Source organism: Varanus komodoensis, unplaced genomic scaffold (assembly GCF_004798865.1).
Source record: "Varanus komodoensis strain SLA01 unplaced genomic scaffold, ASM479886v1 scaffold33, whole genome shotgun sequence".
Classification (NCBI taxonomy): Eukaryota; Metazoa; Chordata; class Lepidosauria; order Squamata; family Varanidae; genus Varanus; species Varanus komodoensis.
In genome coordinates this window covers 8,834,687-8,856,039 of record NW_025335817.1, presented here as the reverse complement: position 1 = coordinate 8,856,039, position 21,353 = coordinate 8,834,687, and the positions used below count along the sequence as shown (strand labels likewise).

General features: G+C 45.2%; 1 protein-coding gene across 7 annotated transcripts in view; it reads right to left on the bottom strand.

Annotated features, from left to right (window-relative positions):
* Positions 1 to 21,353, bottom strand: part of ADAMTSL3 (ADAMTS like 3) — a 245,472-nt gene that overhangs the window by 115,628 nt on the left and 108,491 nt on the right. For all 7 annotated transcript variants that reach the window (XR_006415544.1, XM_044438722.1, XM_044438720.1 and 4 more), the window contains one exon: positions 2,126 to 2,252. Coding sequence is in view for 6 of the 7 variants with exons in the window: in XM_044438722.1 (XP_044294657.1) it covers positions 2,126 to 2,252 (127 nt within the window). In the remaining variant the exon portion in view is untranslated. The remainder of the gene's footprint in view (positions 1 to 2,125; positions 2,253 to 21,353) is intronic.

The window sequence follows — 21,353 nt, the reverse complement described above, 5'->3', positions numbered from 1 at the left end:
GCACCCAGACTCTAAAGTGTGCTTCCCAGAGAGGTACGCCTGGCGCTGAGCTTATACTCTTTTTGGCACCAGGCCAAAACCTTTTTATTTAAACAGCATTTTAAACTCTAATAGTTTTTAAGTTTAGTTACTCTGTTTTGTGATTTGTTTTGTTCTGTTTTATTATTTATTGAAACTGTTTTTAAATATTGTAAGCCGTCCTGAGATCTTGTGTAATAGGACAGCATAAAAAAGCTTTTGATGAAGAAAGAATATAAATTACATCATGGTGCTGCCTAAACTGCAAGTCATCCAGCTGGTGAGCAACACTTTCTGCAGCTCCCTCAGCCCCATTACCTAAAACTTCTCCCACATGCTGCACCCAGTTCTGCCCATGGAAGCCCTCCCTATAATCCATGATAGCTAAATGGAACTCAGTGTTTAGAAGCAGCACACCATGTGGACATCAGTTGCTGGGGTCAAATGAGGGAGCATTGGCATAATGCCAGTCCTCTATCGTTTACACCGGCTGCCAATTGAAGTCTGGGCCCAATTCAAGGTGCTGGTGATGACCTATAAAGCCCTAAACAGCTTGGGTCCTGGATACCTGAAGGAGTGCCTCTTTCCCTATGTGCTTGACCTCCCCTTAAGATCTGAGGTGGAGGTCCTGCTCCAGGAGTCCTCCTTGAAGGAGATCAGGAGGGTGACTACCCGGAGAAGGGCCTTCTTTGCGGTGGCACCCCATCTATGGAATATGCTCCCCAGAGAGGTTCGCCTGGTGCCAACACTTTATTTCTTTTCAGTTATCAGGTTTAATAGGTTTTAATCTGGGTTTTATCATATTGAGATGTTGGATGCTGTGCTTTGCTTTATTTATTGCTTGTTTATTTCATTCTATTCATTGCTTTTGTTGTAAGCTGTCCTGGGACATCAGTGGTGGACAGGTAATAAAAGCTTTAAATAATAAATAAATAAATAAATAAAATGTTCATGTCCCACTTCCTAGAGGCACTTTTGGTTGACCATGACTGGAAACAGATTGCTGGTGATGGAAAGGTGACTGACTCAAGAGCATGAACTGAATGCAACAGGAAGGTGGGACCTGAGCTCCCGGCACCAAAACCCACCCGCACACTCAAAACGTTTCTCCCTTCCAAAATACTGTGATTCTTTGATCTAGATGTGTGTCTTGATGCCACAGCATGTTTTATTTTAAATTGTTCTTCCCTGCACCTTTCCTTCAGTCTTCCATCTTTCCGTGTTTGCAGGAGGAAAAAGAAAACCGAACAGCAGGCTCAAAGGTTATGTGGTACATAAAGATGTTGCAGCAATGGGCTTGGTTTCTTAACTCTTACAGATACTGTAGTCTTACTGGTCTGGGCAAGTATTCCCACATGTTCCTTTTGCCCAGTGAGAAATACTAACAACCTATCTCAAGTTGTTGTTTGCACAGACAAAACAGTACAGGAATAAGGTGCTCAGGGGCACTTGAGAGTTTGTAAAAGTGCAAGTTTTATGGGAGGGAATCCCGGAACACTCCAATGAAGACTGAACATGCTCAGTGGGCATGGAATGCTGACTAACATTTTCTCCATTTCCTTGAGAGTGCACAACAATACAAGAGAAGCTTAGACTTTCTTGCGGGGGGCGGGGGACATGGCAACAGCAGAGAGAGAGACAGAATGAAGGTAAGTTGCCTGCAGTTCCAAGTCTTATTTTTGCAAGGCTAGAATAGGTGGTTTTTGGATTCTCTGCAGTCAGGATCCATATACTACATGTTCATAGAATACCTGTGTGAGTTTAATTAGAAAGCTGAAATTTAAAAAATGAAATTGATCCCACACATGCAAACACAGACTTATATAATCCAACTATTAAGATATCCATCTTGATGGCTAGTCATGATAAACTAAATTGAATTTTTTGTCTTAACATACAGACTTTGAATTTTTGTAATGCTGTCCCCTGTGGGTAATATTTCACAAGAGTATTTCTGCACAAGCTTCACCTTAAATTCCTTGGATGAGCGAAGGAAAGGAGGGCCAGATCAACAAATCCCTAACAAATCCTGTCTTGTTGACAGACAAGAGTTGGGGCAGGGATGAGCAGAAATCCAAGGTAAGCACTTCCTTTGTAAGCAACTTACTTCGTTCAGAGGAAAGATGTGTCTTGGCTTGTCCTCTCACTAGCCGGCATGTCGAACCATCCCCTGCACAGACACCGCAGTCGTCTTCCTGGGCTTGACTCCCGAGTTGACGATCACAGCCTACCACCTGCCAAGACCAACGTCAGCATCAAGAGGGCAGCAAAACCACCACAGGCCACAGCATTTTGTTAACACAGCGGCAGCAACTTCGGATGCTACTCCCATGGATGCCTCTTGGCTTTGCAACTTCTAAGCAGGTGGCTTACAGCAACTATTCCACGACTGATTTCATTTCAGGCTAAAGCTATCAAACCCATTTTGGTATCCCTGCATAAGGAATATGGGAATTTCCTCTAAGCTGAACACCATTTCCCCCAGTGCAACTCAGGATATCTGTTAACTGTGTTGTTTAGGACTTGCTTTTCACCACCTCCTTGCTTCAGATGCAAGAAAAACATCAGGATAACCATCCAAGAAGGATCCTGGCTCCAGATCAAGAAGAAAGAACTTTTGGCTGGCTGCATATTACTATCATATCATAAACAAGCCCCTTCCCAGGTATTAACTCACCTGCTTTTGCATTTTTGGAAAACCTTAAGGTAGCAATTATTTCACTGTTTCACTGATTTTTTTCCAGATACCAAACAGGATAAATTAAACAAAACACGGCATGCAGAGAAGTATATATCTGCTAAATGCATGAGCCATTGTGCTTTTATGAATGGTTTTTGTATCATTTTGCATGATCTGATGGCTGTCTTCTAGTCTCCCCTGTTAACTGTCTGGAAATATATTATTTAATATAACGGATATTATTACACTAATATGTGTGTGTTTATGTTTAACACCATATCATTAGAACTCTAAATTGTTGGCACCAAAACTATCAGCGCATTATCAATGCAGATAAATTCCTTTACAAATCACTAGTTCATTCCTCAGACATGCCTTGTTCTGCACTGCCACAGCCCATTTTGCCACTTCCGCATGTTAGCCATTTACCTTTGCCACAGAGGAGGTCTCTGCTCTGAACCAGCTCAGCAGCACTTGCTGCACCGCAAGGAACTGCAAAAAGCAGCAGCAGCGTTGGGCGCTTGGATGGGACCTGCAGAGCCACAGCCTGCTTGACTGCGCCATCCAAGGACAAAAACAACGGTTAGGAGGAGAAAGCAGAAGGGACCACCTCCTCTAGGACCCTCCTCAAACACTGTACAAGCAGCAGAGCAGCAACAAAGGGTGGAGTGAAGGCCAGGAAGCAGCCAGGATGCACTGCAGCACTGATGCCGCCAACCAATTCCGGACTGTGAACCTTTTTCCACCTCCGCAGGCCCTCTCAGGAGCGAAGGCCAAGACAGACACTGGGACGCAGTAATAGCCCTTCCTATCCAGATCCTGCTCAGATCACTTTGCACAGCAGGATCAGATGATTAGACAGAAGGTCATAAAAGGAGCAGTGCAGGATTGGACCAAAGTCTTAACCAGTCCTGCCACAAGTAGGACATGAGTACAATAGCACTATCCTGCTCATGTTCCCAACAGAGGAACACTGTCTGGGTTGTTTGTTGTCAAGTCACTTGCAGCTTGGGGCAACCCTATGAATGAATGCTTTCCAATTGTTCTGTCCTTTACAGCTCCACTCAGTTCTCGTTAACTCAGGCTATGGCTTCCTTTGAAGTTCTCCATCTCATATTTGGCCTTCCTCCTTCAGCTTCTCCTAGCACCACTGTCTTCTCTAGTGACTCTTGCCTTCTCATGGTGTGCCTGAAGTAGCCATCAGGAAGGGCTTCTATTTAGTTACCTTCTTTGATGCAAGAGCATGCAAGTATTTGTGTATTTAGACCATGGAGTCTAAAACCAAAGCCTGTATACCACTACACATTTCCTTTTAATTGTTCTGCAGCCAATTAGTTTTTAACATGCCAATTAGTTTTAGCTTCTCCTCACTTGCCCCTGAACTTCGCTAACAGGTTCTGAGATACTACTTTGAAACCAGCCACACAAACTGCTGCATGTTCAGGCCTTAGTGGATGTCTCTCCCCATATTTTTAAATGCTTCCTTCCAGCAGAGCATGCGCGCACACACACACAGGTGTGAAGAAGAGACAAGAAAGTGGCTGGATTATGTTTAGCATCAGGATTCTTTGGAGGACAGTTTTATAAAATGTTCCTTCTGCAGACCTTCTCACACTTTCTAAGAGTCTTGCCGAGGAGTCTGGAAAGCCCGTTGCCAAAAAGATAGGTATCTGTAAAGAGGGTTTTCAAAATATCACTTTCCTATTTTTCCTGCTAGAAGATGAAACACAGCCCTTTCCCAAAACAACTTTCCTCCAAGCTGGCTACAAAAGAAGAAAAGGTCACATCGCACAGGGACAGTATTTTCAAGGAGAAAGATGGCGGAACCTTCTGGATAACATTGTCTCAGCAAGTGTAGAGGAACGGCTAGTGACATCCAGGAGTTGTGTGAATGGATGGAGGAGGCTAATCCAGGTTGTGCTGGCTGGCCCTGCCAAACCTCACCAAGTTCAAGCATCACACCTGCAGAGACCTCATGAAAATACACACACACAGCAACTGCCATACATACAGCTTGGTACCCTGCAACAGGACTGGCAGGAAGCCCTGCCATTTTGGAGCAATGCCTGGGGTTCTAGAGCTCTGAGAGATAATCACTGACCCCTGCTTTGGGTGCCCCCTTTTATTCCACCCCCACAACACATGAAATGCTACCAGTCAGCTGGATGACTGGCTCTAGCTGTGGGAAATTGCAGTGCTGGCTAGCCCCGAGTGTCTGGTGTGCTGCAGCTCTACCAGATAGGCCAAGCCAGGTGCATGAGGTAGCTATAGGAAGGAACGTGGTCCAGGACCCTCTTAAACCTGGATCTGATCCAGCTGTGGAAAACAGGTTGCTGGACCACACAATGGGGTGTACACACAGGTTGCACACAGACATGGCTTAAAATGCTCACACGTGAAGGACAGGAGCAGCCGAGGGCCCAACCTGGTTGTCCATTCCACCATTTGTATGAATCCCCAAAAAGGGCTGCAGCTGGCCAACAGTGAGACCGGAAACCAAACATCCAGGAGTTAGGCATTTTTGGAAACCCAAGTGGCCAATTCACCAGCAAAGCCTTTGATGTTAGATAGTGCCTGAGAGATCAACAGATCTATCAATGGCAGTGTTACCCAAATAATTTCATTCATTCCTTCTGTTTGGGATCGTGTAAAGATTCAGACAGTGTATGGGAATTACATCAAGCAATTTGAAGCAAAGGCTGTTATACAAGTTTTTGTTGCCTTCACACAATGGCACGAGTGCGAGGGCTCGTGTCCAGTGGGACCCCCTTCCTCCGCTGGTTCTGTTGCCCCTGGAGGAGCCACCTCTCCCGCAGCACTTCAAAAAATAGCCCCCAGAATGAGTGCACAGCACCCATGTTTCTGGATGGGGACAGGTCAGCAGAACTCCTCCTGGGAGGCCCACTGAACTGCCAGTCCTGGGAAGGAGCATTCTGCTTGGGCTGAGCAGAGCCCCACTGCATGAGTGGCCATGGCGGTGGGATTATGGGGATGCTACCCCAGGTACAAGAGGAATCCAGGATTTGATAGCTCTGAGCCCGCCTGCAATATGCAGGCATGTGCCTTCCTTGTTTTCTTAAAGGGTCGTCCATGCAATAAAGCGGAGGTGAGCCTATTGCTGGAAATGGGCAGTGCTACTAAAATACTCAGGGCAGTAAGGGACAGATAATAGGTCAATTTCTGATTCTCATCTTCCCATCTTAATTTTATTCTGTCTAGTTTCCACATCAGTTGACAGTTTCCTAACATCAGTATAGAATATTCCATGCACACTACCCTAATACAATTTTTGCAAGCAGTTTCCTTTGATCTTATTGTTTTATACATATCCTAATATGCACATATCCATGTGTGTGCTTTTTTCTAATACTATTTACTTAAAGTATTTCTAGGCCACTTTTAACTACAGAATGCTCGCATGGTAGACTGTGAGACAATAAAAAATACAGGACTGTGAAACAGAATAGACAAAGCAATAAATACATGTTCAATATAAAGACTTATAAAGGTTAATATATTTTATTTCATATTTGTTCCAAGAAGCATTCTGCCAGACTACTACCAAAGCAGAACTGTGTTCTCATTCACATATGGATCTGAGATGTGCAAAGCTAGACTGTTCATATCCATGCATGAATGGAATGAAATTCTCAAGGGTCACCAGAGAGAACTGGCAACAGGGAGGACTTTTCAGCTGGCAGCAACCTCAGCCTCCCAGCCCTCTCCTTTGTTAGGCAGGGCTGGGTTCAGGATTCATCCCAATCCCAGAACTTGCTTCTCCCGTTTTGACCTCCTATGGATAACATTAGCATGTGAAAGAAACAAGGGGAGATGGCATGTTTCCCACAGTACATTATACGGAGCAATGTAATCCCACTGTGTGAGTGAGAAGAAAATGTTACGCTTTTGTTTATCTATACACTGATTTCCAAATACCGGATTCAGCTTTCCAGAATGCATCTTCCGTGCGCCATATCTGAATGACCCACTCACTGCACTGGTTAGTGGGAGCTGCTGTGCCAGAGACCCTGGGAAGCAACCTCCCATGGGCCCCAGCCGGGTGCAGCTATCGCGGTTGTTTCCCAGGGCGAAGCAGCCCACCCCGGGCAATGACTCTGGGGGACTTTAAAGGGGAGCAAATGGTTCACGGATCACATCTCAACTTTACTAAATTTAGTCCCAGCTTGCCAACATAACAAGTTGCTTTTAAACAGTGTATCATAAAAATATTGTTTCATCCCCTCTTATCTTTTCAGCCTCTGCCTCCCCTTCAATATGCTTCCCACCAGTTCAGTTCTCCCCTAATGTGCCATCCTCATTTAAAAAGAATTACAGGCTGCATCCAGAGTGAGGAATGCATGTGGTGGACCCACAGAAATCAAAGGGGCTCAAATTGGTCCAAATGAATTGAAGTTGCATTAATTTCAAGTCGGTCTCTCCTCAAACTGGCTTAGTTATTCTACAACCAGCCCTATGAATTTTATTAAACGAGTCTTTGACACCTGGGCAGCATTCACAGATTCAGCAAAAAGATAAACCGGTCAGAATCAAGGGGCCTGGGGCAGAAGTAAAAAGGAAAATGGCTGATTGCAAAAGAAATAAAATAGGGAAGCCCATCAGATGAAGTCGCAGTCAAATACCATCTACATCCGTCTACTCATACACCTACCTGCCCCTTCAGACCAGCTCAGGAGGCCCTTCTGCAAAAGCCACCCCTCAGGGAGGCGAGGGTGGCACCCAGGCGAAGGGCCTTTTCCGCTGTGCTCCCCATCTCTGGAACTCCCTCCCTGGGGCCATCTTTATTTTCTTTTCGGTGCCAGGCAAAGACATACCTTTTTAGAAATATGTTTAACACTTAGCCCCTGAATGCAGTGGCCCCTTTTTATACTGCTACTATAGATGTTTTACTTTGTTAGTGTTTAGATAGGTTTTTAATGTGTTTTATTATGTTTTAATATGCTTAATTTATTGTAAGCCACCTAGGAAAATCTTGGCAGTTACAGGTGGCTTATAAATGTGTATAAACAAACAAGCAAACAAACCTGTTTCCACTTTCATTTTTCCACCACGCTTCCTTGCATCATTTACCCTATGTTAACTCTTCCTTTATTATCTAATGGATTGTGGTACATTTTATCCTCACTAGGTAAGGGAAGCATCATTTAGGTTTTCTGCTTCACACTCCACAACATCTTAGGCATTCTTTGCGCAGGGAAATGGACAGAGTTTATTTATTTATTATTAATATTTATACCCCGTCCTTTGAGATGCCCCAGGGCAGCTTACAACAATAAATAACTCACAACAAGAGTTGTCTTGGCTTGTGGTATGCAGAGTAGCAGGCATTAGATTGAAGAAAAAAACCCCAAACAACCCACCCCTGGATATGTAACAGTTTGCTTACGCTCCTATGACTCATACCAATTTTATCACAACATCTTCATTGATTCTGAAGCAGCCATAAATCTCATTAAATCCCAAGGGATCAAGAACAGCACTCATCTACTTTGAAAGCATGGTTGCGATGGCCAAGCTGGCTCTGAAGTTCTATAGCAGGGAGAAAGGGTTGACAACATTCAGCGCTCTCATTCAAATTATTTTGTTCACCCCCAACTCAGCAGCAAAACTGGTGCCCACATAGGAGCACAACAAAATCTGGCAGATCAAGAAAAGAGCCAAGGTGCAGTGTGGCTGCAAGTAGTCCTGTTAAATGCAACCAGAGACGAATAAATTCCCTCACATTTTTAACCTTAGCCGAAATGAATCATCTGGTGCCGAAGCGATCAGGAATTCACTGAGCCCACATACATCCAGAAGCAAGCAGTCATATTTCCAGTCTGGGGTGGGTGGGTGGGTGGGCAGAAACAGCTTTGCTCTAGCTCTGCAAGATAACTACAGGTTGAATTTCATTCTTTTATGAAGCTACATTCGGTTTTGCATACCAGCGTTACTGACCAAAACTTGGCAAATTCCAACTACAAGATTATCTTGTGAATTGCCAAACACTACATTGTTAGCCCACACCAACTCCACAGCAATCAAGGAACTGGGCTTGTTCAGAGTTAGCAGTTTGAGGTTTTATTATGCAAAGCCATTACCTGGATATATATTGCTTTGAATCTTGACTTCAGAGAAAGCAGCTTTTAGATTTAGTGTTTGCATGCCATGTTAAGCTGCTCTGCCCTGAAAGCAGTTTGTCAAGACATCCACATTTGGTCAGTAATTAACAAGCCACCTGTAGTCTGTAGTCCATTGCAAGGTTCTGCAGCTGCCAACAACCTCCCACCACTGCCAGGTTCAGATGTCACAACAAGCTGCACCTGACATAAGTAACTATGTAAATCAGGCCAGTATGCAACTCCCATGTGCATGGTGATTAACAACAGACCATGAGTTGCTAGCCACCCTCACACTGCATAAATTGGTGGGGTGCGGGGAGTAAGTGTAAATACTTGCTTCTCTTTGGAAGTGCCCTTTTAAGGACTCCAGTGGTTCATTTCCAAGCTGGGCTCTGGCAAACATCTACAACATCACTATACACAGCCGTTATAGTGAGTTACATTAATAGTTATAGTCGTAAACTACACTTTACTTTTCATGACAATACAGAATGAGATACAGAAGAGTCAGCAGGAACAGAGCAACCAACATGCAGAAGGACAATATCCTCCAAATATCCTCGGATAGCCCATTTCAACATTTGTGTGGCATCAGGAGCGCTTATGAGGGCAAGAGGCAATAATCATATTCGGATCCCAGCTGAAGGAAACACCTCGCGATGTATCCCTCCTTGCCTTTTCCCACCATCTCCCGCCCTCACTCTGGCACGGCTTCATGATGATGCCTCGCAGGCAACAGGAGTTGAAGCCAAATCGGAGTGAGGCCCATGCTTCCATCCCTCACTCTGCCCTGTTGTGGGTAAAAGGCGCCGCTGCGGCTGCGATCGCTTTGCTTCACCCCGGTTGGAAGTCTGCTCCACCCCACCATGCAAGGATCCCCAGAATGCTTCCTGCCCCAATCCTCGGCCCTGCCGTCTGGGTGCCAAGGCTCAGGGTGTCTTTCAACTCAACCTCAATGCAAAAAAATGTACTATCAGAAAGCGGGACATATGTTCGCCAGAGCTAATGCACTACCTTCAAGAAACATCACTTTCTGGTTTTGACGCTTGAAATGACGGCTGGGTTAAATCAATTGATCCCTATAAGAAGAAGGAGCAATAGCCATATTATCTGCTTTAAACTGTATGAGCTGTCAAAACCAACGGGGATGCATTCTAAATGTTTTATTTACCATGTCCTGCAGCAACCAAAAACCTTACTGCACCAGTCACAAAGCATCTCTCTAAAACTTAATGCTACAGACAAATACACTTCCATATAAGAAATAATGAACCTCATCACCTCAATTATTCCCTAGCATCTCGATATAACATTTAGTTCTTCTGAGATTGATTGATGCTGTTTATTATGTATTGATCATTACTAATATCTGCAACTGCTTACATTATACTGTATTTTGAAATATCATATATTCAGTTCCTTTGATAAATTAGTAAACTTATTTATTGTATTTGCAAATTTATGAACTGCTTTTCAGCCTAAATGTTATTGTAAAAACTTGCAACAATTTTAAAACAAACCAAAAAAAACCCCTCAGAATGATCTGAAAACTTTCTAAAATGTAAACTTTTGAAAAAAATGAACATGTTTACATATTACAGTCTGGTGGGAAAGCAGTGCACAAACAGATGAATTATCAGTGCCTGGGGTCACAGAATATTTACCTTTAGGAAAGGTTAATGATATTGAAAGGGGGACTGGATTTTACCTGGACTGGAGGACATGGTTATATCAGGACAAACAGTGGGACCTCAGCAGGTTTGAATGGGAAAGAGAGAAAGCGTACTGCATTTATCCCATGATGGAGATCAAAATTATGTGAACCCGGAGGCCAGTGAAAGCATGGCAGCCAAGGAAGGGCGTGTGGGACAGGCACCACCAGTGCCAGGCTGACTTAGCTTCACGCAGGTGGCTTTGAGCATTCTGGCCAGCAGCCACACTTCAGAGAAATGGTTAACAACAAAAATTTGTCATGAGTTTAAAATGGGATGTGAGCGTAATTATCCATTAAAAATGCTCCATTTCAAGAGCTGGGGGGAGCAGGCCAACAGCTCATTCTGGTGAATTGCCTCACTTTGCTTCACACTCCATGTCAGGCAGCCATAAAGGACTAAAGATTTTAGTGATTAAGGCATTTGTTCAAGTTAATCTAGCCCATATTGTTGGCTATTTACTGAGCAAAGGGATCAACTATAAATATTACAGGCAGATTGGGAAAACATCTGCAAGCTTTTAGGGCATATTCAGAAATAATTATAAGTAGGTGATTTTTGTATGTGTGCAAAAAAAAAAGATTGCTGAAACAAATGACAGTATGAAGGAGTAATGGAAGAATTGGGACTGTACTGAGTTATTCAAACAAACAAACAAATGAAACCCTTACATTGTAACTGTAAGTAGTAATAAAAATGTTGTAATGGTCTGATTATAGTAAACACAAAACAATAAACATTTCAAGTGCATCAGTGAAGTTGTGGCATTTAAATGAAAGCTAGAAATTAACATACAGATTTTGGGGGAATGGTCTTTCTAATAAATTGTGCACAATAGATACATTGATTAAACATCTGGAAAATGTGTGTGTTCATGTTTGAGCTTTAAAGAATATGCTTAACTTCATAAGAAATAGTATTATGTTACAGAGTTACTTAAATCTGCATGTTAGTGATTTTTTAATATGTGGTTAATTCCCATGCCAGTGACACACAGGAAGTAGCTACAATCTTAGTCCTTCTCACAAGCAATTGCCTGTTCTGTCGCACTACAGAAGCAGTTTGACAAATGCCCAGATGTCCATAATGTCCCAGAAGACTGGCAAATATCCCCATGTAAAGCTGCCCCCTTTTCTCCCCACGTTGGTTTTGTGAGTTCCCCAGGTGGGTTAAGGCAGACATTCCACTGGGACATTTGCAGCTGCACATGCCTTATCTGGCTGCCATCCTTACAACCACCCCAACTAGCATGGGTGGACAGCTGCAGACCCAGGGGCCAAAACTTGCCTTCCTGGAACCCCCCAGCTGAAACTTGTCCCCTTCCGCTGGCCATGCACACTGTTCCCCACCGAACAACAGCTTGACGGCTTCAGCGCATTTGCAGTTTGTCCACATTCTAAAAGCTGGAAATGCCTCTCCTGAAGCTTAACTATTGGTAAGAAGAGCCTTAAGCTCCAACAAGCAGATATCTGGGGCCTCTGGCCCCACCACCACTGCAGTGTGCCACCCCAGAGATTAACTGAATTGAATTCCTACCCCGTTGCAAGTCAGTATTAGCACCCTGCATACTGCATGGGGTTGGCTAAGGAAAGGTGGCTTGACTGGGGCCTCCAGGTTAATCCAGAGCCGAGGTGACATCTGAACTGCATTTGGAGACTTCCACTGCATTTAGAGACAGCTCAGTCTCTTAGCCAGTATGCTACACTGGGTCTCCATGGTGCCCAGTTGGTTTTGTCACTTCTATACAGACATTTCCTAGGCTGGTGGCAGCCAAGCTTCTCTTGGTGAACCCAGTGGAAGCCATACGCAGAGTTGGCCCAAATTATACTACACCTGTGATCTGCCCCAACGTCTCTGCACAAGTGGTTCTACCTCTGTTTTAATGAGCTGAAGGACAAGCTTTGGCACCGCATGGGAGAGACCAACCAGAACACAGGACCCACTTTGTTCTTCCGGATGTAGTAGACCGCAGCCTCTGACATCTCCCCAGTATCCCTATCTAAATCGTATGGGAGTTGCAGTCCAACAACATGGGGGGGGCCTGCATTCCCCACCCCTGCTATGCAATAGACTCCCATCCAGGTGCAGCCAACCCAGAAGGCCTGTGCAACCTTCAAAAACCAGTGCACTACCCATCAGAGCAGAAAGGACTGGGCCCTTCAGGCCAAAACCTTTCAGCCTGTCCCTGAACGCCCATGCTGCTAGGGGTCGCGAGGCTCCACCCGAGACAATATCAAGAGTGGGCAAGGTTGTGCTAACACCCCGACAGGATCGCATTCACCAAACCCCCCTGGAGAAGCCCCAGATCTTCACCAGTAGTTCCTTGCTCAGTCACGTCTGCCTCTTAATGGTGAAGAGGAGGAGTTGATGCCACGGCCTGCTTGCCAAGCAAGTGGTGGCAACGAAGAAACCAGTGCAGCAGCAGCAGCGAGAGCAGCTGGTGACAATGCAGGAGAAGGCCCATTCCCTGAGAAAGGGGACCATTTAGTCTGCCTCGTGCAAGGGCCCTCCATACTCAGATGTGTTTACTGGGGCAGTTGTTGGAAAATTCTTAGCTAACAGAAATTTAATTGACAAGAATATTTCAAATTACAGGAAAGGGAATTTCAACCAAATATGAGGAAGCAGAATGGCGCAAGCTGTCCCAGCATGGTTAATTCCATGCCTTCAGAAGTCCTTAGGCAAAAGGCGGGATTCTGTAGCCTTCCAGTTTCCTGCATCAACAGGGAGTTGGACTGGATGGCCCTTGAGACCCCTTCCAATTCTATGCTTCGAGGACTTGGCTGAACTAGCGAGACGGCTGCCTCCTCCCACATAGCCATAAACCTTAGTGAGTGACCAAGAACCTAACCTATTTGAGGATGCTGCCAGCCAGAGGATGCCGAGTGCTGTCAGTTTATTAGTTATAAAGCACAGCTCAGTTACTTCATCTTTTTCTCCTTGATGGACTTCGTACAGAGTAAGAAAGAAGTTGGGTAGGGAAGCCACTCAGTGGATGAGGCAGGGAGAGGGAATAAGGGAAGTCTTATCCACAAGCACCCCAGGTAAACAAGAGGAGAAAAATCTGTATACACTAGCCCAAGTTCAATAGAGGAAGACTAGGAGAGAGATGTAATGAACAAGTATAATCTGGGGCACACTGCCAGTTCACACAGCACTCTAACCCTGGGTGATGTTAGAAAGAAGAACACAATCGCCAATTCCTGCAGTTATATATGGGAAGCCTGTCTACTTTCTGGGCCCTTTGGAAGCATCATTGTAAAGGCTGCTCCTCAAAGGATGCCTTCCCATGTAGGAGAACTTGCATACATCTGTGTCACCAGGGAACATTACAGTATATGCATATGAAAACAATATTAAAAGCTAGATTTACACTCACTCCTGCTTTTAGGAAGCAAGCGAGTGAGCAAAGAAAAAGGAATTCCTCCGTAGTGACAGAGGCTGAATGCTGGGACCAGTGGGGAACACAAAACAGTTCAGAGAGCTGAGCGGTGGGTGGGGAGCTAAATTATTCCTGATATGCTAGACCTGGTTATGGAACCTCATAAATATTTCAAAAAATGTAAATCCAGAAATCACCCAAAAAGTTTCCACAGCTGTTTCTCGAGTTCTCCTTTGCTCTCGTTTGGAGTCAGCCGAGGAATTAGATTTAAATGAAAACCATGAACACAGGATGTTTCATTTCAATCTGTGAAGGTTAATGCAGAACTGGCCACATTCAAGAATGTTCATTTCTTAAGCAGATGGCAGAACTGAAGTATCACGAGAAGAGTGTGTTGGGGGCGAGGAAAGAGAAAGCTGACAAGGACCAGGAAGCGAGCAGAGTGCTCTGGGAGGCATACCAAGAGGGAAACCCTCCCTCAGCCATGCACAGACCCGGCAGCCTCCTCTGGACTCCAGCCATCCCCGCAGAATCTCAGCAGTCTGGATGCGCAAACCGGAGCGGTCTTGCTCCGTGATGGAGTGGGGGGCTCCTGTGTCTGGTTATGCCCCTATTCCCCAGATATACGCTGCATATATTATGGGGTACGTGACAGTCTGTCAAAACGGATCTTGGGGTTGCCACAGCAGCATGCTTTTAAGCCCCTTCCCCATGTTGGCAGGAGACTAGGCAGTCTTGGTGGCAACGCGCCTCCCCTTTTATCCCTCAGGACTGTCAGGGCTCCCTTCCTCCTCCACATCTGCTGTAACGAGGAGGAGCTTCCCGACTGCTAGTCTGGAGGCAACTGGGGATGGTCAGTCCCTGCTCAGGGGCCCAGCTTGATACTGGTCCCTTGGATCACTCGGCCCCCTAGAAAACTGCAGCCTGCTGGCCACAACAGAGCAAGGCAGCTGTTGCCATGATGGCAAACCACACATTACATGCAAAAACAGGGCTTTCCTGAAGAGGCGGATCTGTTTCCCTCCAGGGCAGCTGAGCAGCAGCAGAGGGGAAAGGAGAGAACTTTGACTGACCTGCACGGGATTTTCCCATTCTGACTTATGTGCCAAAGTGTTGCTGGACCAATTCAATTTGCACTTGAGCAAAATTGCAGCTTGTAAGCGGCAGCACAGAGGGAGAGTTGACTTGGCTTTTAGATGTTTGTGTGTGTTGTAGCAGGAAACATTTTGAAATAGGTCTTCTCCCTTCTCTCAGTCACAGAAGGAAGGCCTTTTAAGAGGAGCATGTCATCAAGACTTCGTGTGCACGAGCAATAAAGCTAAGCATGCGGTCCTATGTCCGCTCGGCAGGAAGAAACTTCCTGTTACTCCCAGGACATCCGCAGCCAGCCTGGCTGCCTGGAGCATTCTGGGAATTGTTGGATTTTGTTCTGCCTGAACAGGCATCAGATGGTACCCTGTATTTTTCTTCACAGCTGTTGATGGATTAACCAGAAGAATTAGTCAATTAAATTAATTAAAATCAGTTTAATGAAGTAAATAAGGCCATGTTTTTGGTACATTTACAAATGCATTCCTGAATTCTTTTAAAGTTAATAAGTATGGGGATTACCCCTGCCACTTCTGCATTTAATTTTTGTACATGGCCAAAATATAGTTGCTTTGCTGTTATTCTACTAATAATTCTTATTATTTTACTCTTTTATAGCAGGCCTGTTTTGGGTGTGATTCTGTATTTACATTGTCCCTAAGAGATGGGCTAAACAGGAATTTTCATATCTTTTAAAATGTAGCTATCCACAAACCAAAACTCTCTTTTCAACAACCTTTGACTTTTGATGTTAATCACATTAGTGAATTGTTGGATTTAAGCAAGAGTAAACATGAAGAGTCTATTTTATCCATCTTGCCTGTTCACTCAAAGCAGAATTGTTCATGTTATTTTTAGATTAAATAACTTCAAGGTTAGGTTAAATAAGTTATTTATTATTGCAGTCTGTTTAATTAATCTTATTTTGGTGATTTAGATAAGGTTAGAAGAAATTAGTATTGAAAAACTTAGCTCATAATCAACTCATCACATTTTCCATCTGAAGATGCATTGAGTGCGAGACAGTTTGCACATGAGCACTGTAGGCAGGGAATATTCTTTTCAGTTGAAGAACTTTAAATAGACACACAAATGAAACAAAATCAATGAAAATTTGGAAATTCCTCTTCAGAGCAAGAGAGAAGTGATTTTAACATTCACCTGTGAGCAGAGTGACACCGCCAGACAAGCTTTGCCTGTGAACAGCCCACACACCAGGACCCTTGCAAGACACCACCATGGAAGGCTCGTGTGTGTGTGCATTTTGAGTCATGCTGCAAGTTCACAAGCGCCAGTGTTGAGGCTGTCCAAGCACCAGCATGAACTTCGGCCAGGGCACATGCTTAAGCTTCCTTCGGCCTGAAGCTCGTGGCTGATCTACTCCTGGCATGTCTTTTGACCTCCTCCTTATAGAGGCCACTTACTGTCCGACATTCTTCAGCTCTGACAATAGCACATAAGAATGTGTGTGGTGTGGGGGGGAGGGAACCGCAATACGAGGGGCCCTGGACTTCCTTTGATGTTGTGGAGCATCTTCATTCATTGAGCCAGCCCAGCCGTTGCTCACGTCTTGCTCCACTGGCAACAACTTAATGCAATGCATTCAAGACAGGGCTGGTTTTTGTAACTAGGTGCATGGCAGCAGAAGCGAGGGAGTGTGTTATTTTCTGGTGTGCTTCCATTTATTTAATTTATATTCTACTTTTCCTTGCCAAATAACTCATTTAAAGCATTTCAGAATGGCTACTCTTAAATTAGGTATTAAGCTCCCTTCAACACTCACATGCGCAGCACCGAACAGACCCTCTTTTACAAATGACTCTTACAATAAGTGTGCATCAATAGAAATTTACAAAATAGCAAAAGTCCTCTGAAAAAGCACCCCCCCCCCAACACACATTTCTTGGGTCTTATCTTCTTAATGGAAGGGGACTGAGACACACACATAAACAACCTGTCCCCCAAGGAACCACCTGGCACATTTCAGGCAGCAGGGACACCCAGAACAGGCAACCATAAAAGATGAAGGGAGGAGACTTTCTTTCATAAACTAGAGTGCAAACCAAATAGGACTTTAAAGTCTAAAGAAAGCTTCTCGAACTAGAAACTTGACAACTGCCCTGTTTCGGCTGAGTCAGACACAGCCTTAGTGCTCACTGACAAACAGGCAGCTGGTCAGGCACAAGACTTTAGTCTAGTGGGGGAAAGGCTAAGGCAGGAGCAGTCAAGCCAGAAGGAGGAGCCAAAGCATGGTGCAGCAGCCAACTACCTTACACGGTCCAGAAAGAGTCCAGCAGGAATCCAAAGGCCAGCAGCACAGAGGATCCATCACCAGCCAAGGCATTGGAGCCGAAAGAACAGCACTGCTGCCAACAGCACCAACGCAGGAGTGAAGGTTTTTATCACCTGAGCCTACTCAACCCCACCAAGGGCTCAGCTGTAGCTCATTAGGGCCCTCTGGCAAGAATCCTACTCATGAGGAGACTTCCTCTTGAGGAATCCTCCCTTCTACTCAAACACTTCTTCATACGAGTCCTACTGTCCCGCCTCTTGAGGTAGCAAAGTTTCCAGTGGCTCAGCCTCTGCCCCATGCAGGGATGGGCCTACAACAGGCTCCCAGGGTGGGGCTCTTCCTGGGCATATGGTATTGGCTAGCCTAGAGTGCTCTTGCTTTCTGGGAGCCAAAGCCCCTCCTCTGGGAAGTCTGCAGTGGAAGACAGTGCTGATCTTTTAGGCCAGGAGCAGTGTGGCTCCTAGAGCCAGAGCCAATTAGTTGCTGAACTTCCAAACAGTTGAAATGCACAACCAAGAGGTGCAAGCGTCAACTCCAGGTGTTATCCCAGGAAATGGGTCAGGAGGAGTGCTGTGCTTCACAGGCAGGCATTTCCTAGATCAGATCGGGCTGGTTCAGAAGAGGACAAAGCACTGCACAGCATTCCTGAACCAGACAAGATCCAAATCTGAACTTTCCTGAAGAGGTGGGACATGAATACGTTTCTCTTTCATAAGGAGAGGGGGGAGGAGGAGGAGGAGGTTTTCTGACTGATGCCTGGAGAGCCAAACTGGGTAGCTACTCCAGAAATATGCTGGGAGAATGTTCTGGTTTTAGCCACAAAGTTACCAGTTACAGCTTATGGTTTGTCATGTCATGGGCCTGCCAACCTGCTATATAATCCATGCCCCAGTCCATGTGTTGGGTGGCCCTTCTACAGGGAAGCAGAGTTTTTTGCCAAAGCATGGGTCTATCCTGCCCCAGCATGGCCCATCTGCATGGCCCATCCGCTCCCCTAGGAGTGGTACCAGGATACAACCTCATGGTTTCACCCCAGGAATCACCCCATCCTGGGTAGGGAGGGGCATCTTCCCTCTTTCCCTTTGATGTCAGGGCAGTCCAAAGCCCTTCATCAAAACAGTTATTCCTAGACACTGACTTCCAAGCAACTTGCATTTCTGCAGGAGAAGTGAACCCCACTGTGAAGCAGGCCGATCAGCCTCGCCAGGTAAAATTCTTCCCCAGCCCCATCGACACTGACTTCCACAGCACTAGACACGCTGGGAATGGAAGAGGCAGTTGTGAGACAGGAGCTCCAGGAGCACCAAACCTGGTACAACTCTCGGCCCCATGACGCAGCGTCAGGAGAGCACAGTCAAGGAACGTTCCCGTTGCTTTGAAAGTACAAAGGGGAAAACCGAACTTCTGACAGCTTGAACACAATTTTTTGAGGTTTGCCAGATTCGGGAAATTTGCCCTTTTAACATGGGTCCTCGTGCTACACCTAACAGGCCTTTGATATTTGTGTTAATCCCTGCTTTTGAGGACTATGTGAAATTTCAAAAATTATAATGGATTTCATTTGCTGTTCATTGCAATGGAAAGTGGGCTGATCTGCACACCTTTATCCTGAAGTCTGCTGCTTTGTGGTGCTAAGTAGTGACAGAAATGACAGTGGTGAGGAGACCCATCGAAGGAGACCCATCAAGTTCCTCTGCCACAAGCCAATATCCATGATGCAGTGAAAATAGCATTAAGCTATGAAGAAACCCAGGGGTAGAGGAGATATTCCATATAACACTGCTTCTTAGAAACAAATCCTTTCCCATATAATTTGTGCAATTTTAATACTTGCCAGAACCAATAACTGAAGAATACTCCCCCATTCTGTAAAGCACCTTCCAATCACATAAAACAGAGGGCTTTAGAAATATTAAATTCTCATTAACTAATGTACTGAAGCATGGAGGGACAGCTCAGGAGTGCAGACCACCCATGAGAGGAGGGTGCGAGTGTGACACTGTTACACATCCAAAACATATACGGAACACAAACCATTCCTTGGCAAGAAGGTGCTGGGCTGGGTTCTCCTGTGGCATGGCTTATTTTCCCTTTCCCCTTTTTTAAACTTATACAAATACATAACAAAAGGGACCAGTTATATTATCACCTGCTTTTCCAGTTGTGCACGTAATGCTTGCCATTTACACCCTCCATGCAGCCCAGCTGAACCGCACGCCTGGAACTTGAGGTTTCGGAAGCATTTGCAGGGGTGGCGAGTTCCCTGAAGCACAGGCCACACACATGGTTCTAAATGGAATCAATATCACTGATGCACACTGTTCCCGCTTGCAGTGAAAGCTGGCCAAAAGCATAGCAACCCATTCCCAAACTTAAAAAACAAGAACAATCACAGCTTACATTCTTTAAACTCCACATAACGCACTCCGTTTTTATCAATTTCAGTGGCACTCTTCCCAAATGCAAGGATGGATGCATTGATATCATCTTACACAAATATATATTTACATTCTGTCCTTTGTATTTATACACCCCGCCTTAGGAAGCTTTTCCAAGACATAAGGATACCCCACCCTGTATTTGCTCCTGTAACTCCCAGATTCCCTTGCCACCCTCCTTCTTCCACTGCTGCATCCCTGGAGGCAGTCCAAAAATATATCGACTGTGTTATATTTCAACTGTGTTGACATATTGGAAAGTAGTTCACCTGCGACAGTATTCATTCCAGATTTTTTATTATTGTGTTTGGGAAGGAGTTGGGAGAGACACCCGGGATGAGTACCCCTTCTTCGTGAGCCTGCCTTGGGCACCAAGTCTTTGTCCTCTCCCTCAATGCTAATGCCTCTTGCTTGCTTGGCAGGTAAACCGCCCATGAGCAAGCAGGCGGCAGCAACATCTCCTCCTCCGCTATCGCACTTCTATGGCTGCCTGGACCAAACCAAGGCAGGTGAACAGGCAAGCTGCAAAGGAGCGGGGGGGGGGGCACCTCTGGGGGGGAGGGGGTTGTCATAAGGCTCTTAGAAAGCCCTAAGTAGCAGTTTTGGGATCTCCGAGACGAGAGCGAGGCAGGCAAGCTCAGGTATCTGAAGATCCAAGCACAGGTCACAGTGTTCCAAGTGTGGTCGCCTCATCGATTTGTACAAGGGAAGGCAGTGTTGTTTTGATTCCCTTCCGAATTATGCCTAACATGGGATTTGACTGCTTCTTGGTAGCCACACCCTGGCTGGACATTTTCATCGAGCTGCCTACTGCAAGACATCCAAGATTCCTTTCCTGGTCAATTTCTTCTGGCTCAGATCCCATGGGTGCAGCTGTGAAGTTGGAATTGTTTGCCCCAACACGCACGGCTTCGGCCTTGCTCCCTCTGGGCCACATTTGCCATCCGATGCCCATTTTCCTGCTTTGGAGAGGTTCTTCTGAGCTTTCCACAGTCCCTTTCTTGTTTTAACTGCCGTAAATAATCTCATGTCCTCAGCGATCTTGGCACCTCGCTGCTCATGTCCGGATCATTTATATATCTAGCTCCAGGTCGTGCATACAGAGTCCTGTGGGACCCACTGGGAGAGTTTACTATGTCTTCCTATTTTCTCCTTTCTGTTTTTGAGTCAATCACTGTATTTGACTCTTATTCCATGACTAAATCACTCACAAGTCTTTGATGAGGCCTTTGTCAAAAGCCTTTTGGAAGTCCAAGCAAACAGTGTTTGCTTTCTTTCGAGAAAACAAATGTCCAGACAAAGCTAAGCCCTTTTCAAGTTCCATCAACTTCCACAATGGAATTACACAGATGCATAATCCATCCTATCAAGATAATGGGACTGTCAAGGGCATAATTTTGTTGGGTAAGATATATTCTAGAAATTAGGTCCATATAAGGAGTAGTTTAGCTCAACCAGAACAGGGTTCCATTAAAATATCTGAAGATATTTGGGGGCTGGACCTGATGACCTTCCTGGCCCCTTCCAACTCTACTATTCTATGATTCCAAGAAACATTTTGTTGTACCCAAACATAATGGAATTTTATGATTTTTGAATGCCTTCCCAAACAATAAAGCAAG